The 18,232-nt window shown below is 39.0% G+C and overlaps 1 protein-coding gene across 7 annotated transcripts in view; it reads right to left on the bottom strand.

The window, feature by feature from the left end:
* The window catches only part of sorcs1 (sortilin-related VPS10 domain containing receptor 1), a gene marked incomplete at its 3' end in the record, with an annotated part of 231,547 nt that overhangs the window by 89,803 nt on the left and 123,512 nt on the right, over positions 1 to 18,232 (bottom strand). For all 7 annotated transcript variants that reach the window (XM_084342464.1, XM_084342463.1, XM_084342460.1 and 4 more), the window contains 2 exons: positions 16,039 to 16,106; positions 2,891 to 2,990 (listed from right to left, as the gene is read on the bottom strand). In XM_084342464.1, the coding sequence (XP_084198590.1) occupies positions 2,891 to 2,990; positions 16,039 to 16,097 (159 nt within the window). In that variant the 5' untranslated portion in view covers positions 16,098 to 16,106. The remainder of the gene's footprint in view (positions 1 to 2,890; positions 2,991 to 16,038; positions 16,107 to 18,232) is intronic.

Genomic DNA, 18,232 nt, shown 5'->3' with positions numbered 1-18,232 from the left:
ACCTACACCTGAGTCTACCTCAGTTCAATTCAGTGGGTCCTCTTTAATGGCATGTTAGAGAGCTCCGTACATCATATGTCAAAAATAACAAATGTAAGTAAAGAGCTTTTAGCTGGCTGCGTCTCCAACCTTCAAACCAGCTGAGAGAACCTCTGATTAAAAACTATTTTTCCTGGTTCACTTCAGCATTAAGGATTCTTCTATAAGGCTGTCTCTTCTGACATTGGACACACATTTTGTTCTTTGTCTATAATAGAAAGTGAAATTCAGTAAGGTTCATAGGGTACAGAATGACATGCTAGCTAGACTGCATCTTATCCCTTCCCAGATATAAACATAAAGACATTCCAGCATCCATGTGTAGCCAAAGGGGTCTCATTAACTATCTTAGCACCTTTAACTGAGCTCTGGGATGTCCCAGTCACTGACAGACCAACTAACTGGATCGTAGGGGCAGCTGGGACTCTGAACTGAGGTGGGGTTGCATTTCATCTTCATTATCAGACATTAATTAACTCAGGGAAAACAACCCTGCCTAATTCAAGTGGTGTAAAGGAAGAAAGGTGAGACCGTGGAGTGAACAGAGACATATTGTTCTAACTATCAGTTGACCCAAACCCAGGAAAATACAAGGTCACCACCTAAAGGAATGGCTGCAAATATGAAACCATTCTTGTCTTTCACTCCTGTTTGTCTAGCTGACAACTGCATTAGTTCTAGAAAGACAGAAAGGAAAAATGAAACTATAGCCAAGCCATTCATTTTAGAAATTGTAGAGTATATTCCTTGCTGCCAGTTAACTGTCTTAGTATAAGCCAAATCTGGCTTATACTTGTCTTCACTTGCAAATGACTCTGGCAATGCATCTGAGTTTTGGAACATTATCAAATCCCTTCTGAAGTCTGTTTTGAAAATCAAACCATAATAAATGAAATATGAGTCCGGCTCTTCATCATCATTTCATTTACTCTGGCAGTATGTTGAACAAATAGTTAACTACCTTAGAAATCATGGACATGCATACTGACATAATGTTAACATATTTACATCCAAGCAGTCAGGATTTAGATCATAGCACAACTGCATTATGTGTACTTAATAATGTTATTGAAACAATTATCTACAATGTGCTACACTTTCCATTCCAGAACCATTTAAAGCATTTTATTAGGTCAATTCTGGTATTTTTTGGGAAAAGCTGCTTAATGCTTGATCAATGCTATGCTTGATTGGACAAGATGAACGGTCCATAAAATGGGTTCTCGACTATCTCTCAGGTAGAACTCGGGGTCCATTCTCTGTCCTCTTTTATTCACCATATACATAACCAATATCATCTCAGACACCTAAAATTGTCAAGTATATTTTTATGCAGATGACATTAACTTATATGCCACTGGCTCTTCTCTTCACCTGGCCATTAAAAATCTACAATCTGCTATTGAAACATTTCAGATCCCAAGCCTTCTGCCCATAACAAGGTTTTGAAATTGAAACTGCTGAATGTTCTAAATACTTGGGACTTTGGCTTGATACCAGACTTAATCTCAAATCCCATGTGAAGCACCTATTAAGTAAACTGAGGATCATGATTGATTCATTGATATAATTGAATAACTGATGATTAAAATCCCCCATTCTGTCTGTGCTTGATAATGGTGATAGTGTATATTTGCATGCTTCTCCCTGTCTGATGGCCAATGTTTTTTCTTAAACAGAGAAAGGTGGTGTGGTTTATAGTCAGACGACTTGAAAAACTTCACTGCTCAACTTTCCTTCTGCTCCGATCACAACTGTCTGCTCTGAGCACAGCCACCATGGCTCTCTCTCTTTCTCTCACTCAACCACTCACACACTACACACTGCCCTTCTTCTTAAAGGAGCTACTCTTATAACCCATATAAACCAATGCATAACTCCCAGATTCCACTATAGCAATATGTCATTGTTCCATTTTAGAACCAGTATACATTTTGTAACTTTGAGCACAAACTTTAGTTATTTGTCAAAAATATTTAGCAAACATTGTCAGGAAAGGAATCAGAAAAATATGAAATATCATAAGAACACCAAATACACTGAAGTTGGACTTTAAAGCCTCTTGAGTCCATGAATCATCAGAGGTGATACGTCTTTTACTCACCACTGCATCTAAAATGAAAAGTCGGGATGGTCCTTCTTAACAAACAGAAGCTCTTTCTTTTCAAGGCTCTGGTGCAACAACTACCTAGTTACATCTTCTCTCTTGTCTCATTTAAATACAGTACATCTTCTTTACACTGAACTTTGAAAAAGATTGCTCAAATACTATGCTGCATACAAATATAATGAGCTCCAAAAATGTAAAATTACATTGTCTTATTTCACTTGAACATTTCAACAGGTTGTACTTATGACGCTTATCTGTACGGAGCCCCTCTAGGGTCACATGGTAGAAAAAAAAAACTGGATGTGGAAATCTGTGGGAATGGATTCATAAACCGGGCAAACAGATTTGTAAACTGTGGGAATAGATTCACAATTGCTGGGCACAGTTTTGTAAATCCTTGCTCTCAGATTCAGTCAGTGCGCACAATTTTGTAATCCATTTTGTTTATTCTAACATACATGCATGCATTCTGACAGCGACCGCATCTGTCAAGTAAGTCAAATGTGTCTAATGCTGGGTTTAAGGATAATTTCGTGTCCATATGTCTTTGCTTGTATAGTATATGTTGTATATGTATGTAGAAAGTGACATGACATCAAACAATGAATGATGTGTAGGACATCAATATGTCAGCCCAATCTGACTTTACACACTGTATCAGACCAAAAGTGAGGAGGAAACAAAACTCACACAATCAAGACAAATATCAAATTTAAAGAAATAACAGAAGAATGACATTACCTTTCTCTTGTTGTTAGGGCTCACATATAGATAACTGAGTATTGTCTTTGCTCCTACTTTGTCATTCAGCTTCTGGTACGTTGCTCCGTAGTCAGTTGACCTGAAATTTAATCAAAAAGGTCTGATGAACACTTGATGAATTACTTGTTGCAATTAAAAGTTCCCCTCAAGAATTCAGTGTGAGGGGCAAATAAGCACAGACGTAATTTAAGTCCCTTTTGTGATCAACACAGCGACATGAAGCCCAGTGGGAAGACAGGGGCCACTTCATTACAGTCACTCTGTGGTGACTTGAGCTGCAGCCTCAAACAAACAACACACCCTATCACATAAATATTTCCCTGTTTTGACAGTGTCTAAGGTGAAATAATGAAACAGTCAGGAAAGTTCATTTTGAGCTGCTGTTTGGCACACTGCACACATCAACGAGGGTCCACAGACATACACAGATTGTTTGTGTACAGTTTTTTTCCTCAAATGTGCATTATCAGTGTGGTTCAAAACAAATGATATTCTTTGATATACTGGTGATGATGCAATCTTTTACAATATAGTATCATACAAATGACACTAAAATCTAAACGCCACAAAGACAAATAATCAAAAATCTGCATCAGAATTAAAATTCCCCTGCTTCTAGTTGAACATGACAGCATGAAGTGGAACATAAACATGTGGAGAAACAGAATACCAAAGATTTAAGTTAGAGTCAAGTTAATTGGAGCAGTAAATAATAACATATAATAATTCACAGATTTAGTTTTGCTAAAGATGCTAAAAAAACAAGGGTTGCATGCACCTGCTTTTCAGTGAGGATAACAGTTTTCTGAACATAATCAATGACATTCAGTGAGCTGATGTCTAAACATGTTTCACTGTGTCCAGTGTGATCACAGGATGTCCAACACCCAATGGTTTGCTTTGTGTAACATGGCAGAATACAGTTAGACTGACCAGTGTGAAGCAAACACAGAGGTTTGTGTGGTTATTTTACAGCAGTCTGGATTGTGATATAATGATGGATCATGTGTGTGACTTGACGTTTTCAATTAGCGGCTACAGATACAACACATCTATCTGTCAGATAGCTGATTTAATGGGCTAAAAGAGTCTTTCATTAAGATTAAAAGCAGCTGCATTTGACAGCTAGTGGTAACAATCACTCATTAATCTGCAAACAACTTAAAGGGGTTGAGTGGAGAGAGGCACTAAGAAGAGACACTGGCTCATATAGGCAACCAAGAGAGACATATATTGCCTGTAAAAAAGTGATTAATAAATGTTAAATGCCACAAATTGTTACATAGAACCCCCCTTTTGGTGTCATGCAGAACATACGTTTTTATTTTTAATCTGACGCAGAACATGTTTCTAAATTTAGGTCACATGATGAAACTGTATTTGGTCTAAAGCACTTTGGGATTTTTAATTAGAGTACTTGAGAAGAGCCAGTCTAAAGCAGGTAATTAAACAGTATAATTATAACAAATTCATTTCTATTTTGTTGTTGTTTTGCTGTCGTTCTGTTGTGGTCAAAAGTTTACATACACTTGTAAAGAAAATGTACTGTATATCATGGCAGTTGTCAGATCCAGTGATTTCTACAGCTCTCATTTTTCTGTGACGGAATACGTGGAAGACATACGATTTTGATATCCATCCACAAGCTTCTGGCTGAATTTTTAACCACTCCTCTTGAAAGAATCGGTGAAGTTCAACTAAATTTGTTGACTTCCTGTCACAGACTTGTTTCTTCAGCACAGTCCACATGTTCTCGATGGGGTTCAAGTCAGGACTTTGGGAAGGCCACTCCAAAACCTCAATTCTAGCCTCATTGATCCGTTCCTTTACCACTTTTGATGTGTGTGTGTTTGTGATCATTGTCCTGTTCGAACACCCAACTGCACCCAAGACCCAATATTCTGCTGATGATTTTAGGTTTTCCTGAAGAACTTGGAGATATTCCTCCTTCTTCATTATTCCATTTACTTTCTCTAGAGCAGCAGATCCACTGGCAGCAAAACAGCCCCACAGCATAATACTACCAGCACCATGCTTGACAGTAGGTCTGGTGTTCTTGGAGTTAAAGGCCTCACCTTCTCTCCTCCAAACATATTGCTGCTCATTGTGGCCAAACAACTACATTTTTGTTTCATCTGACCACAGAGTTTTCCTCCAGAAGGTTTTTTCTTTGTTCATGTGATCAGCAGCAAACTTCAGTCGAGCTTTAAGGCACCACGTCTGGAGCTTCTGTCTTGCACAGCAGCCTCTCAGCTCATGTTGATGTGAAACACACTTGACTGTGGACTCTGACACCTGTCTTCCAGCAGCTTCTAATTCATTGCAGACGGTGGTTTTTGGTGGTTTTTGACTCTTGACCATCCTGACCAGTTTTCTCTCAGCAGCAGGTGATCGTTTGTGTTTTCTTCCTGATCGTGGCAGTGACACAACTGTGCAGTGCACTTTATACTTACAAACAGTTGTTTGTACAGTTGATCTTTGGACCTGTAGCTGCTTGTTCCACTCATTCCATCACAGATAAATGAGAGCTGTTACAGTTCACAGTTACAAAGTCTGTTAACAGAAAAGAACAAACTAAAACCCATAAAAGCTAAACACATAATAAAACACCATGAGAAATGATCCTAAATGTCACGAAACAAATACAGTCACAGAAACTGTGGGTTTTTAAAAGAAATTTAAAAGAGTGTGTGTTGACATGATCACAACATTGGCAGTAATTTTATATTTGGGGCCGATTTCACAATTTCTGGGTTATATTCAGTATTTAACACTGATATTGGAACTGGAGTAGTAGAAGGGTTGTCTCACATGACAACTTAATTTCCACAGAAAGAGACTGAGTTTTGAACAGTTAAATTAAGAGCAGCTTTGAATGGGTGCTGAAATATTCAAATGTTATAGTCAAAGTGCAAATGCAAAATTTGTGTTCGGTTGAAATTTTGCCTTTCAGCCTGTCTTGGGAAGTTTGAGCGAGTTATTTGAGCCGTCAGGTCTGATTTATTTTCAGAGGCCTAAGGCTCAATCAAGGGGCTACTACAATTTCACATGAAGTTAGATAAAAAGCCCAAAGCATGCAAATCTTTAAAATGCAGCAAAGACACCGCAGAACGCCTTGTGTGATTTCAAATGAAGCAATCACTCACGTCGACTGATGTGTTTTTTCCCTCCACTTTCTTTCCGTGAAGCTGTTAAATCCAGACTAAAGTCTTGTTTGAAGAGTTTTCTTAGTTTCACGCTTGACGTTCACAAACAACCGTGAAAATACAGAAATATTTATGGAACACTGGCAATTTTCTCTCATTTACTATGCCTTTGAGGTTTAATACGGGCTGGATTCCATGGTGAGCAAATACATTGCCACCAGGCGAATGCTCCGGGATGAGTCCACTATCATTCATCAGAACCCATCAACAGCCAGGACCATGGGACAATGACATCATCAGGCTATTGATCGGCTCCTCAGAGGCCACTGTCACAGAATTACTTGATTTAGGGGACAATGACATATTTTTAGTGTCACAGCAACTTTCAACACGACCCAATAAAAAAGGCCCGACCCCGGCAGATCCAACAAAGATGAAAAGTTAAATTAAATTGAACATGATAGTTTCTCAAGGACGACAATGCTGAGTGAAACTTCTCTGCCTTGTTAGTGGCTTTTGAAAGGCTATTCATGTGTGGGCGTAAAATGCAACTCTGACTACACAGCTGTGATTCCATCAGTAGTGAGGATGTTGGCTCCACAGGGGCTATAGGTAAGCCAATGCCTCACACTGTCCATATGCTGGATTAAACAAGGAGAAAATAAATGAAAGAATGACTGAGTCCTATTACAGAGATATGGCTCACTGAGGAAAATTGTTTCTGGATATGCTCGGAGGATGATTGAGCTGTTCCCAATTACATCCTTGAAACACTCGTTTCACACACAATCAAAAAACCTCCTCAATTCAACCCCACTTCTTACTTTCTCTGAAATAGATTAGAATAATGTCCATGGACACTTATCAAAAGGCTTATTAGATAGAGTTTCAATTATAATTTTCAGAGTCTACTATACATTGATAGGCCCCTGCTACAAAGCTTTTTACATTTTCCATAGGGGTTGGATTAATCATGGTTTGGAGGATGAGAGCTGCATACATCTTAGGGTAGTTAACATGAGGTCACTCACTGCATTAGAGCCCTGAAAACACCAACAGCTTGAGACAGTGGACAAATGGCAGCCGAGCTGAGTGTTCCAGGATGAATTTATGAGACCCTTTAGCTCACTCAGACAGTATAGTATATCTTCTGAGTAGCAGGCTAAATCATACCTTTCCCTCTCTCCCCTCCATATCCGCAATCCCTTTCCATCATATTCCTGCCCTTCAGGTTTCGTGGCAAATTTCTATTATCAAAGCTACACTCGGAGCTGGCGCTGACCAATTTGGTGCCCGTGGTAAGATTTTAGCTGGTGCCCCTTGCATCTTAGACAACTGATGCGCATTTGATGCTGCAGGACACTTAGAAAATAAAGCCTTTTATAATATGTTACATAGTTTTGTTGTTGTGGGCATTTTAGAATTAATAGTATTAAAATAGTATGAGTAAAAAATAGTAAAAGTAAATCATTTTGATGTGTTTCTGTCTACCCTCATTTGTGGCATCCCTACGGATGGATGGCGCCCTTAGCATTTGCCTATACTGTAGGAGTCTCAAACTAAAATTAGCTTGGGGCGACTGTCAGTACTGTCGTCTGGTAGGAAGGTGCAATATTTCTGAAAATGTTGTTTTTATTTCCATTATTAACATAATAATACAAAAATGGAAACAGCAGTTTGTATACATTTTATGTGATTAGTTTTTTTTATGATTAGCAGCAGTGCTCATATTTTCTTAATATTTAACAAGAAAAATGAGAAGACAAGTAAACGTCTGATGCATATTAGCTTTTATCTTCTTTCCTAATAAATAACCCATTTAAACCTTGCACTAGGTTTGCCGTGGTAGTCAGTTATCCCGGTGTTACACTATGATCAAGCTTACATCGATTACATGACTTGGCCACAACCCCCACCGTTGTTTTGCTTTTTAATAAATCAATGGTCTAACAACAGAGGCAATGACCAGAGGTGTCCACTCCATGCAGCAGCAGGGCCAGCATGACAAGTGCTACACTACTGAAGAGTGTGTTTCAAAATGGAAAAGAAGAAAGAAGCATCCTAACCTTTTTTTTGCATCAAAAGCCACACTGCTTCTTCTCACTGTCACAATTTCATCCATTCTGGGAATAAATACAGTATGTCCAGCCTGTTCTCACTTCACATATGTCAAATACAGCAGCATGGTCAGTGGCCCTCTGCTTCTAATTTTGATGGTGTAGTTACCCCTCTAGTGTGGTTGTATAAAGAGCGAGAACAGTCCAAGTCAGTAGGTGGTTGGGGCGGTGGTTCACGTCTGGTTTGTGAATAAGACTTAAGAAGGATTTGTTACTAATTTATGTAATGTTAGTAAGTTAATGAATGTAAATGACGTAACTTACATCATGTTATGTGACGTGACAAGACTGAGCTATTTCAACCCTAAGTAAGATCTTTTTCTCTTTTTAGTAGTGCCTAAACCAAACAAAGTACTTTGTGTGCCTTAACCTAACCGAAAGCTCCAAAAGTCACAATATGTCAACTAAATAATGTGTAAACTGTTAACTGTAACCTACCATTGCATTTTATGTATTCGTGCTAAATTCACTGCAGAGCCCTTCACATGCAAAACGTGGTGGTAGGTAGAGCGTCATAGTTTTAAGCTTAAAAGTGCTATTTGTAAGAAAAGTTTATTTTTGAGTCTCAGTTGGGAAGTTGGGAATGAGACTCAAAAATAAACTTTTCATACAAAAATAGCACCTTTAAGGCCACTGACCAAGATGCTGTATTTGACAAGATTTAAGATTGTCTTTATTTATCCCACAACGGGGAAATTCACATGTTACAACAGCTCGAGGTGCAACAGTACAAGTAGAATCAGATAAAAGATGGTAATGAGAACATGTTGTAATACACATACAGCTGTAATCAGCTTATCTTTGCCACTGATTGACTCTCCATTGAGGATAACCATCCATAAACCCCTATAATTTATCTTGCCTCACAGCCATCAATTAATTGTGCTCCTAGTATCAAAAGTAATCGAGTTGATTGTTTGGTGGTTACAGAGTGATAGTGAACTATCATGTAGCAGGACTTTTCATACTGCAGATTTGCAAACTGTAATTATCCAATCAACCCATTGCTAAGGGGCAGTGGGCAGCCATCTTACGGCGCCCTGGGACCAACTCAAGATCTAAACCAGTGACTTGGCAGTGTTTACCACACATGCATTTCACTTGGGCGGGCAGCCTTCATATATTAACAGCCGCCCCATTGGTGCCATCTGCGATCAGTTAACTAGGTGACAATCTGCCCTCACTCTTCCCCTCCCATGTACTGTCAATCAAACATGCTCTACAGACAGAGAGAGAGACGCTCTCTGGTATACATCCCTCCTGTAAACCCACTGAATGTGAGGCAACTTCTCCTGTTTAATGTAGGCCAACTTCTTGTTTCATATCAGCTTGTAAATGCACCTGGTTGTTGCGATGCCGTTCAGTACCACGTTGGTCTTGTTCGGCTACATAACAAGCATCATCCACGTGCATCTTACCTGCTGTTATGACATTGGAACCAATCCTAAGCGCGAGATGTGTTTTTCGGTCAGCTTTATGAAACTGCCGACAAAGAAAGCAGATAACGTTGCTGGTAGAGAGAAAACAGAAAGTCGAGGCAAACCAGTGTGCGTGGATTAAGGTGGACAATTAAAGCAACACTGTGTGGGACTGATGCAGGCAAACTCATAAAGTGATTCTAAAGAAAGTTGATCTTTGAGTCTCATTCCCAGGTCATCAAATATAAGGCATGCAATGTCCCATTAATGTGGTTGTTGTATCCCTGCGACACTTTTCTATCCATTCATGAGTTTTTTCATTTTTATAATTCATTTTTTTTAAAGAATAGACAGGCTTCACGTGGCATTCTGTTGTATGACCCTGTGTTGTACAATGATAAATGGACCTTGTTCCTTGTTCTGTAAGCCTGTAAATTAAGGCAGTGAAGGCTGACAGAAACACATAGTATCAAAGCTTGCTTGTGTGAAATCTTTTCCTTTATATGTACTTTGGCATTAAGCATTGACAGACAGGTTTCGCCTGCACACATAATGCCATGTGATTTCACGGTATAAAAGTTTCAAGCTGTTACCTCATGCTGCTATTTGGGGCCACAACAGGCAGAGATACCTAGTATAGCTTCAAACTCTCCCTGAGGAGAGCTGGGTTTCTGGCAGACCAATTGGCTATCTTAAACGCAGTTATCTGTAGCTTTGCTGCTCTGTCTTTCTGCCTGTGTGTTGCCTACTAATGTTCTGTGCTGTCATTATCCTCTTTGCTCTCTCAACATATCTATCATCTCTCCATTCCTCTGTCTTTCTGTCAATATGTCAGCTTAGCCACATGCACCTTTAATCATCCATCCATTAGTAGAAGCTCTGTTTTCTCAAGGCATCAGATTTATAATAATGTGAGTGGAACATCATCAGTAGATGCACCATTACGAGGGTAATGACTTCAGAGACACAGAGCAATAGCTTCACTTGGGCCTCTATGAGGTAAGAGCAGTCATATAATGGTACATTTACCATAGCTCTGGGTGAGCGCTTAAGCCTTTAGGCAGCCTCTGTGGGAAACTGTGTGATGTTTGCTCTGTGAACTTTTAGTCTTTTTACTCTATAAGCAGCAGAAAACAGGGAATCTGGAAATACTTCGTTAACCTTTCAAGACTAAATGAAAATACACAAAAGACAGATGGACAACAATCATATTAATGTGTCCCAAAACCCAAAGGTTTATGTACTATGTATAGTCTTTACAAACCATTTGATGATGAAATATAAGTCATTTTGTCGCAGTGCCTTCACCTAAATGTCCTAAATCCAGCATCTATATCTCTAAAACTCAAATAGAGCTTTGTGCAGTTTCAAAACAGCAACAGGGAAAATCGGGGGGGGGGGGCACTATTAGTCAAAAATGAGAAAGGTGAAGGTGCTTTTTATTGCTACACCTCATGTGGTTTACAGAGGCATTATGATTGTATTCAGATATTAGATCTACTTTAATTTCCTGGGTCAATTTAAAGTTTTAATGAAGTAAAATGACAAAAGTGTGCTTATAAATTAAGTGTGTCTTAAAGACATAGTTTGACATTTTGGGAAATACACTCAGTCAATGCCAGATTGATACCACTCTTGTGTGTTAGGCACACTAGAAGGTATACCAGAAGCAGGGGGAAACAGCCTAGCTTTACATTTTAGGCATTTAGCAGACGCTTTTGTCCAAAGTGACTTACAGTAATTCATACACTGATGGCGGTGGCTGCTATGCAAGGTGACGACCAGCACATCAGGAGCAATTTCGGGTTCAGTATCTTGCCCAAGGACACTTCGACATGCAGACCACCGAACCAGCGACCTTCTGCGAACAAGACGCTGGCTCTACCCCTGAGCAACAGCGGCCCAGCCGCTAGCTAGCTAGCTTGTCTCTCCAGAATTAGAAACATCTCCTGCCAGTACTAATAGTAAACTTTTATACATCTGTGGTAGTGTCATAAAAATTAAGAGGGTGTGTATTGGATGCACAATTATTTTACATCCCAGAGTGTAGGATGAGTCATCATCTCTAAAATACCATTAAGAATACCTACACAATTATTTATTTGCCATTGTTGGGCCTAAAGCTGGCCTATAAGTGAAACATAGAGCAAGTCATATGTGATTGAAAACATTGATTTTTGCTTCATGGGAACTTAAATATTAGCTGGACAGGGCAACAGAGCCAACAGTATGAGTTGTGAAAGATGGCAGGATGAGTTAACTTGACTTTACAGAGATGCAGGTCAAATTATCTTATCACATAACTCACAGCAAACTCAACTTCCTGACCCTTTCAGTGACACTCAGGTAATTGTTTTGTGTTTATGGCCCCAAAACGTACTGTTTGATTCACTCTCACCCATCATTGTCATCTACGTCACCTCAGTGACCCACAGAATGACAGTGTAATTGTGATGGTTTAATGAAAGATTACATTACCCAATTTAAAGTACCTCATTTCTTATTTCACCATTTTACTTCTACTTAACTTTTCACATTATTTCAGCATTCACTAAAATAATCAGTTTGATGTACTCGCAAACTACTTTTATCTGATCACCTTGCTTTTTCCTTTAGTTGGCACAATTACACCCATATTAAACAAAAGTAGTGACACCAAATTCAGTGTTTCTACAGATGGACATAATATCTGTCTTTGTCTGTGTCTCTGCAGCGCATGCATAATTGTTAGTAGACGAAAGTGGTAGATGGGGAGAGAGGAGATTGTCCACTTGGTAAGCACTGGTGGATGGCATTTTTCTCTTGAACTGAAAAAAAAATAAATTAAAAAAAATGGTAAAACGGGTCACCAAAATGACTTACTTGGGCGATCTGCCCAGGCACATAAACAGCCAAGTGTATGTGTGGGAAACATATTTATGAGAGAGAGGGCTGATTAAAATAAATGATGTATGGCAAACTCAGGTATAGACCAAAACAAATCTGAAAAAAAATGAATATTAAACATACATTGAACAGGTGGACACAAACACAGCTGCCAACAAATGAGCCACTGTTGCCTTTATAAAGTGATTATTTTGTACTTTATATCCATGTTGTATTTCAGATTGTTGTGCTGCATCTCATTAAAGAGTTAGTATAAGCTAGTGCGTGTTTGATCCCCCCACACACCATGTTTATTCTGCTGAAAACTTGTCAATCAAAAGATGAAGGTATCCCATCCGTACTTTGCTCTTTTTAATCTTAGGCACTGTAAAATGTGTCATAAGTCTGCCGGGGTGAAAACACACATACAGGATTTTCCTTCTTTTTTCTGCCCTTCCAGCTTAAAAATTACCCTTGGAAGCAGGGCATTAAGTGTTCAAAACTTGAAAAGGAATCTACAGCCTATGACATTAATGTCAAAAATTAAGCTGACAGGTATAAACCTCAGTATACAGGTAGAGCTCTTCGACACATTTGACATTTTATATAATCAGAACTGCTTTATCCATTCAGACAGCAGACTTGTCTCGGTGGAACCGAGAGAAAGTAAATGGAATGCTACAGGTTGCTTTGGCCATACTGTCATTGGTCCATGCACTTAATTTGTTATTCATAGGCTATTTGGTAACATTTAGGCAACATATAATTATCCAGTAATAACTGTTATAACCTCTACAATGCTAGATTTTACCTTTATATAACCCCTTCCCTCAATTTTAAATCTTAAAAACATAAATTAATTTCCATATTTAAGCATCATATATGCAGCATGAGTATCAGCTTGTTCCGAACACTTTATTGAAGCTACATGATGCTTATACCAAGTGATACACTCAAACTCTAGATGCCACGTTTTTCAGCTGCACCATTGCATCAAATAGAATTCATCTAGATGTCTTGAGGATTTTTTTTCATCTGTGTCTCCCTCATACTTCTGCCTGACATATCTGATATCTTTTCAAAACTTTGTGATCTCCACTAGAATCTCAAACCTATTCAGCTGATTTAAATAAGACTTGCAACGCAGAACTGTATAATACAGCACAATAAACATGAGGCTGCTACCCAGATAGCAAAATTGTACCAGGCACGTTCATCTAGCCCACATACCATGTAAAACGATGGCACTTTGGCGGTCTGCTACTGTTTGCCATATCTGAGCCACAAGAAGGCCATACAATGGACACATGGAAAAAAAAAAAAAACGGCCCAACTCTCATCACGTCATTCGCCTAAGTTAATTTACTTACAGAACATAACTTAAAAGCAAATCAATCTCGACTCTTGGTCACACATGGGACACAAACCCCAGTCTCCAGGGTGTAAGTCCTGAGTATGACCCATTTGAAGAGTAGAGCCAGGGGTAACCAGGCTGCTGTAATTGACGCATTAGGAGTGAGACGGGCTATACTTTTACATTTGTTTTAAATTTTGATTGCAATACTATTTCATTACAAATGATATCAGCTATACAGTTAGAGTGAGAAGTTGGATCTTTAAAATATGTCCCCCCTTTTGGCTTTACTGACAGCATGCACTCGAGCTGATATGGACTCCAAAAGTTCGTGCAAAACCTGTTGACTCATGTTATCCCAGCATGATTTGACAATGTCCCACAAAGCCTCTGGTGATGTCACAGAATGCTTGGTTTTCTCAGTCTCCAAGTGCCCCTTCAAGTGTTCAGTGGGGTTGAGGTCAGATGACTGTTGGGGGAAGTCCATGACAGTCAGGACTCCTTGGTCTTCTTCGGTCTTCAAGTGGTTCTGACAAAGCTGTAAGGTGTGTTTGTTAATTTTCCTGCTGCAGTATGAATCCTTCTCCATAAAGATCAAACCAGAGAGTGTATCATGTCTCTTAAGAATGGAGCAGTACTTCTCCTTGGTCAGGGTAGAGTCAATTCTGTGCAGGTGTCTAATTCCAGTTGAGACCAAACAGCCCCAGAAGTTAATATCCCCACCACATGTTTCACTGTGGGTTTGAAATAGTGTGGTATCATTCTCTCTCCTGTTCTTCTCCTTGCATACAAACCTTCTGTTACTGCCAATCATTAACTGGGATTCATCAGTAAATAGGACTTTGTACAGTCATCCACTGTAATTATGGTATTTCTTCTCCAACCTCAAGCATCAGGCCTTGTTTCTATCCTGAGAAGTGGTTTAGAAACTGCTACTCATCCCCTGAGATTCTACAAGACAGCCTTCTTGACAGGACTTTTGCTGATTGGAGTCTTGCATTTTTTCCGTGCAAAATCTGTACCTGTGATGAAGATGCTTTTCTATCTCTGAGGGAACACAATTGATCTATTGATCCTCTAATGGTGTGGTCTCTTTGGGTCAGCCTGATTGTTCTTTTAATGCAACAATCCAGTTTCTGTAAAGTGTTGGACAGTACAATACGCTGCCCCCTGAGAAACCTCGAGTCTAGCCATGATTTGACACTGAGAAAGACCATCTTTAATTAGAATAACAGTTTGACTTCTGAAACTTTCGTCTACATTCTATATCCTCAAACTTTCTGAATATTTTTCAATTCTTTTACACTTAAAAGCTACAAAATTTCAATGTGGTCTTAGACTTTTGGACCCTACTGTACATGAAGTGTTTAGTTCTGAATTGTCTGCATGGTCTTGTTGTTTGTGCAAATATATTTTAGTTCTACTTTAAAAACATATTTCAATGATCTTCTACAAAAGGTCCACATACCGTGACTTCAGACTTCGAAAATTCGGTTGTGTTTTTTTCTGTATTCTGCAGCCTGTAGAAGATGTTTTTTCTTCAGTTGATAAAGATGTTTTTTTTCGTTTTTAAATTGCTTGTGTTTTGGCTGTTTATGTTTTCTTCAGCGCATTGAGCTCTGAAGGCCACCGTGCATTTAAGAAATGTTTCGATCGATATAGTCATTCTTTATTCATTCTGCTTTCCTGGAGAGAACATGTCTGTGCTACTATATTTCATAGGGAACAATGATGAAAAATACATTTTATCTTCTTTGGTTATGGCTTTCTTTTTTAATGTAGCCACACTCCTTCCTTAATGGCTTCTACCAAAGTTACATCAGAATCGAGTCAGAAATGAGGTCGGCGCTCCAAGCAAGGCTACGCTGTGTTCAAGGCTGGTCAAGGTAATTTGCTGGATAGCACTGGCTGCTCTACTGGTGTTGATTAGTGGCTTTCATGTGAGCGATTTCTGGTGGCTATTCAGGCTTGTCATTTCAGAGATGTTTTTTACACTGTTGCCTCTTTCTCAAGCTTTAAATGTCTCATTAATTTACATTATGGGATCCTTGTCAGTATTGGTATTCTTTATTACTGAGAGCAGTGCTGGGAGCAGTTCAAACACAGGATTAAAAAAACATATAGAACTAAACTCAACACTCCCTTTTGACCAATTTATTTGTCAAACTCATAGTTGCTCGAGGGTTTTCTAGAAATGTTATGAGCCCATGTAGTGGGATAAGCTTACCTCCATAATGAACTCTCAGTCACGCTGTTGAGGTTGAAGTCAAATAGCTTGGTCAGCATCAGAATCACCTGCAGAACAAGAAAAGCATTGCAATCAATATAAAGGCCTATTGATGAAATGGCCCATTAGCAAGTTAAACAGTATCAGTGCAAATCGACAACAAACAGCGATCATTCAAGAGACCTTTGTATCCATTATGGTAGAAGCATTGTTTTGTTGTCTATTTTTAAAAATGTGGTTAAAGTGATTAAAACTGCCTGTGACATCATTGGTAGCCATTTACAGAGCATTAGTGACATCTGTGAAGTGAGATGTCTCAACGCAGCCTAAAGGACACTGAGAGACGACACCCACCCAGCCGCAGTCTGTTCACCCTGCTGCTATCACCAGACTACAGAGCAGCTTCATTCCTCAGGCTGTGAGAGTCCTGAACTCATCCTCTACACCTCATCACATAAAATGGTTTGTTTTCCTTTTTTTCCTGTTACGCAGTGTAAAGGGACTAAACTCAGTTTCATTTTACAACCCTTGTGTTGTAAAATGAAAATAACTGAGCCTTTACCTTTAATTGTTTTTTATATGTCTACTTTATGTTTCAAGTTGAGATATCCATGGGTTCACATGTTCCTAGGGCCTGATTCAGGCCAGGTCCAATTCAAATTTAGTCCAGGTAGTTCTACATAGTGTTATTTTATTATTTTACCAGTCTGAGTGTAAATAATCAGGTTTCCAACCAAATGTAGTGTACATTTCAACAGAATTTTCAGAAAATCTACTAATGAAAATGTGCATTTCCATCCAGTACTGTTATATGAATATTACTGTAGGAGGGTATCAAGATGAACAGCTGCCATCACCTTTTTCAATTTTACAGAAGAGGGCAGACAAGTGGGTTATGTGTTGATTTGAGGAAGGTTACAGCCTTCTCATTGATGCACATGGATCTGAGGTTTCCATCTGCTGCTATTTTTCACTTGAGCAAAAAATATGCCACATGCTTCATGTAGGTTATGATTTTTTCATTAAGAGACTTTCCATTGCACTTTTGGTGCATCACATTTTGGATCCTACTTCATGCCGAAGTGTAAAGTGCAGTACGCAGCGCAAGTGTCATTGACTCACTGATGCAGTTGTAATTTCAGTGCCCAAGTTGTATAAGTAGCAAATGTTCTTGCACCCATATGTGCGCACCTGGGTGAGTAGGTCTTAAAATGAGCTGTGGCCAGATGCATTGATGGCACATTGCTATCTTCGGGCAGCATAAAGTGATTACGCCATAGACCAACAACAACCTGGTCTAAAGTCAAAGGTGCAGTATTTTTCCTACTATTTAAAGGTCACATTTGCTTAAATTGAGTTGTTGGTGGGACAGAGGCTCCTCAGAGATGGGTTAAGTGCGAGAACAAGTTTCATAGCGTTACATTGAGTATGACTGAATTGTCATAGAAAGAGTCTTTTCACTAGACTCACTATCAGCTTTGAGCTTGTGATATGTAATAACTATCATGGGAGAAAAATGCATTTTTTGATGTGAGAGAGAGAGTGTGTGACCTGTGAAGAGCAGAAAAAAATGGCATACTGCTTCCCTTTATTGCAGCTGTCTGTACAGTATGCTGCTGGCTGCTTGGGTTGACCGCATTTTGGATCGCATCGGATTTTCCTTGGGGCTGTTTGCATCAGCTCATTTTGAACCGGTTCAGACCTGTAGTTTTGAGGTATGTTCACCACTGACCTTATCCATAAAAAGTAGAATTTACATATTGTTATCTTGTGTATCTGTGAAACATAAAAAAAAATGCATTTACAAAAATGTAATGTGATCTCAAATAACCAGCTTACCCCACCAATCACATAAAAGTGCACTTGACTTTGTTAGTTTGTGGGTTGTTCCAGCAGTGTTATAAACCTAAATGAGCTCTAACTGTCATTAAACTGTCTTGAAAGCCATTAATTATTTTTTAGGGACCTTGATTAGTTTTAATTTTGTGACACCAATCACTGTGTAAGACAAGGCAATGGTCTTTTAAAATGTCTCTGCCAGAATGAAACTCAATCAGTCAACACCAGGGATCTCCACCCACAGCATCCACCATATACACTTTGCATTGCTTGATCTCCTCTAATTGTTTCAAACGCATTACTTCATCATATCAAATTGATTCTAAACACTCCACTGTAAATATTCCTTATTCTG

The sequence above is a fragment of the Pagrus pagrus genome, assembly GCF_965226575.1.
Source record: "Pagrus pagrus genome assembly, chromosome: 2".
Taxonomy (NCBI): Eukaryota; Metazoa; Chordata; class Actinopteri; order Spariformes; family Sparidae; genus Pagrus; species Pagrus pagrus.
Note: the sequence above shows the minus strand (reverse complement) of the source record. Positions and strands in the feature narration are given on the sequence as shown.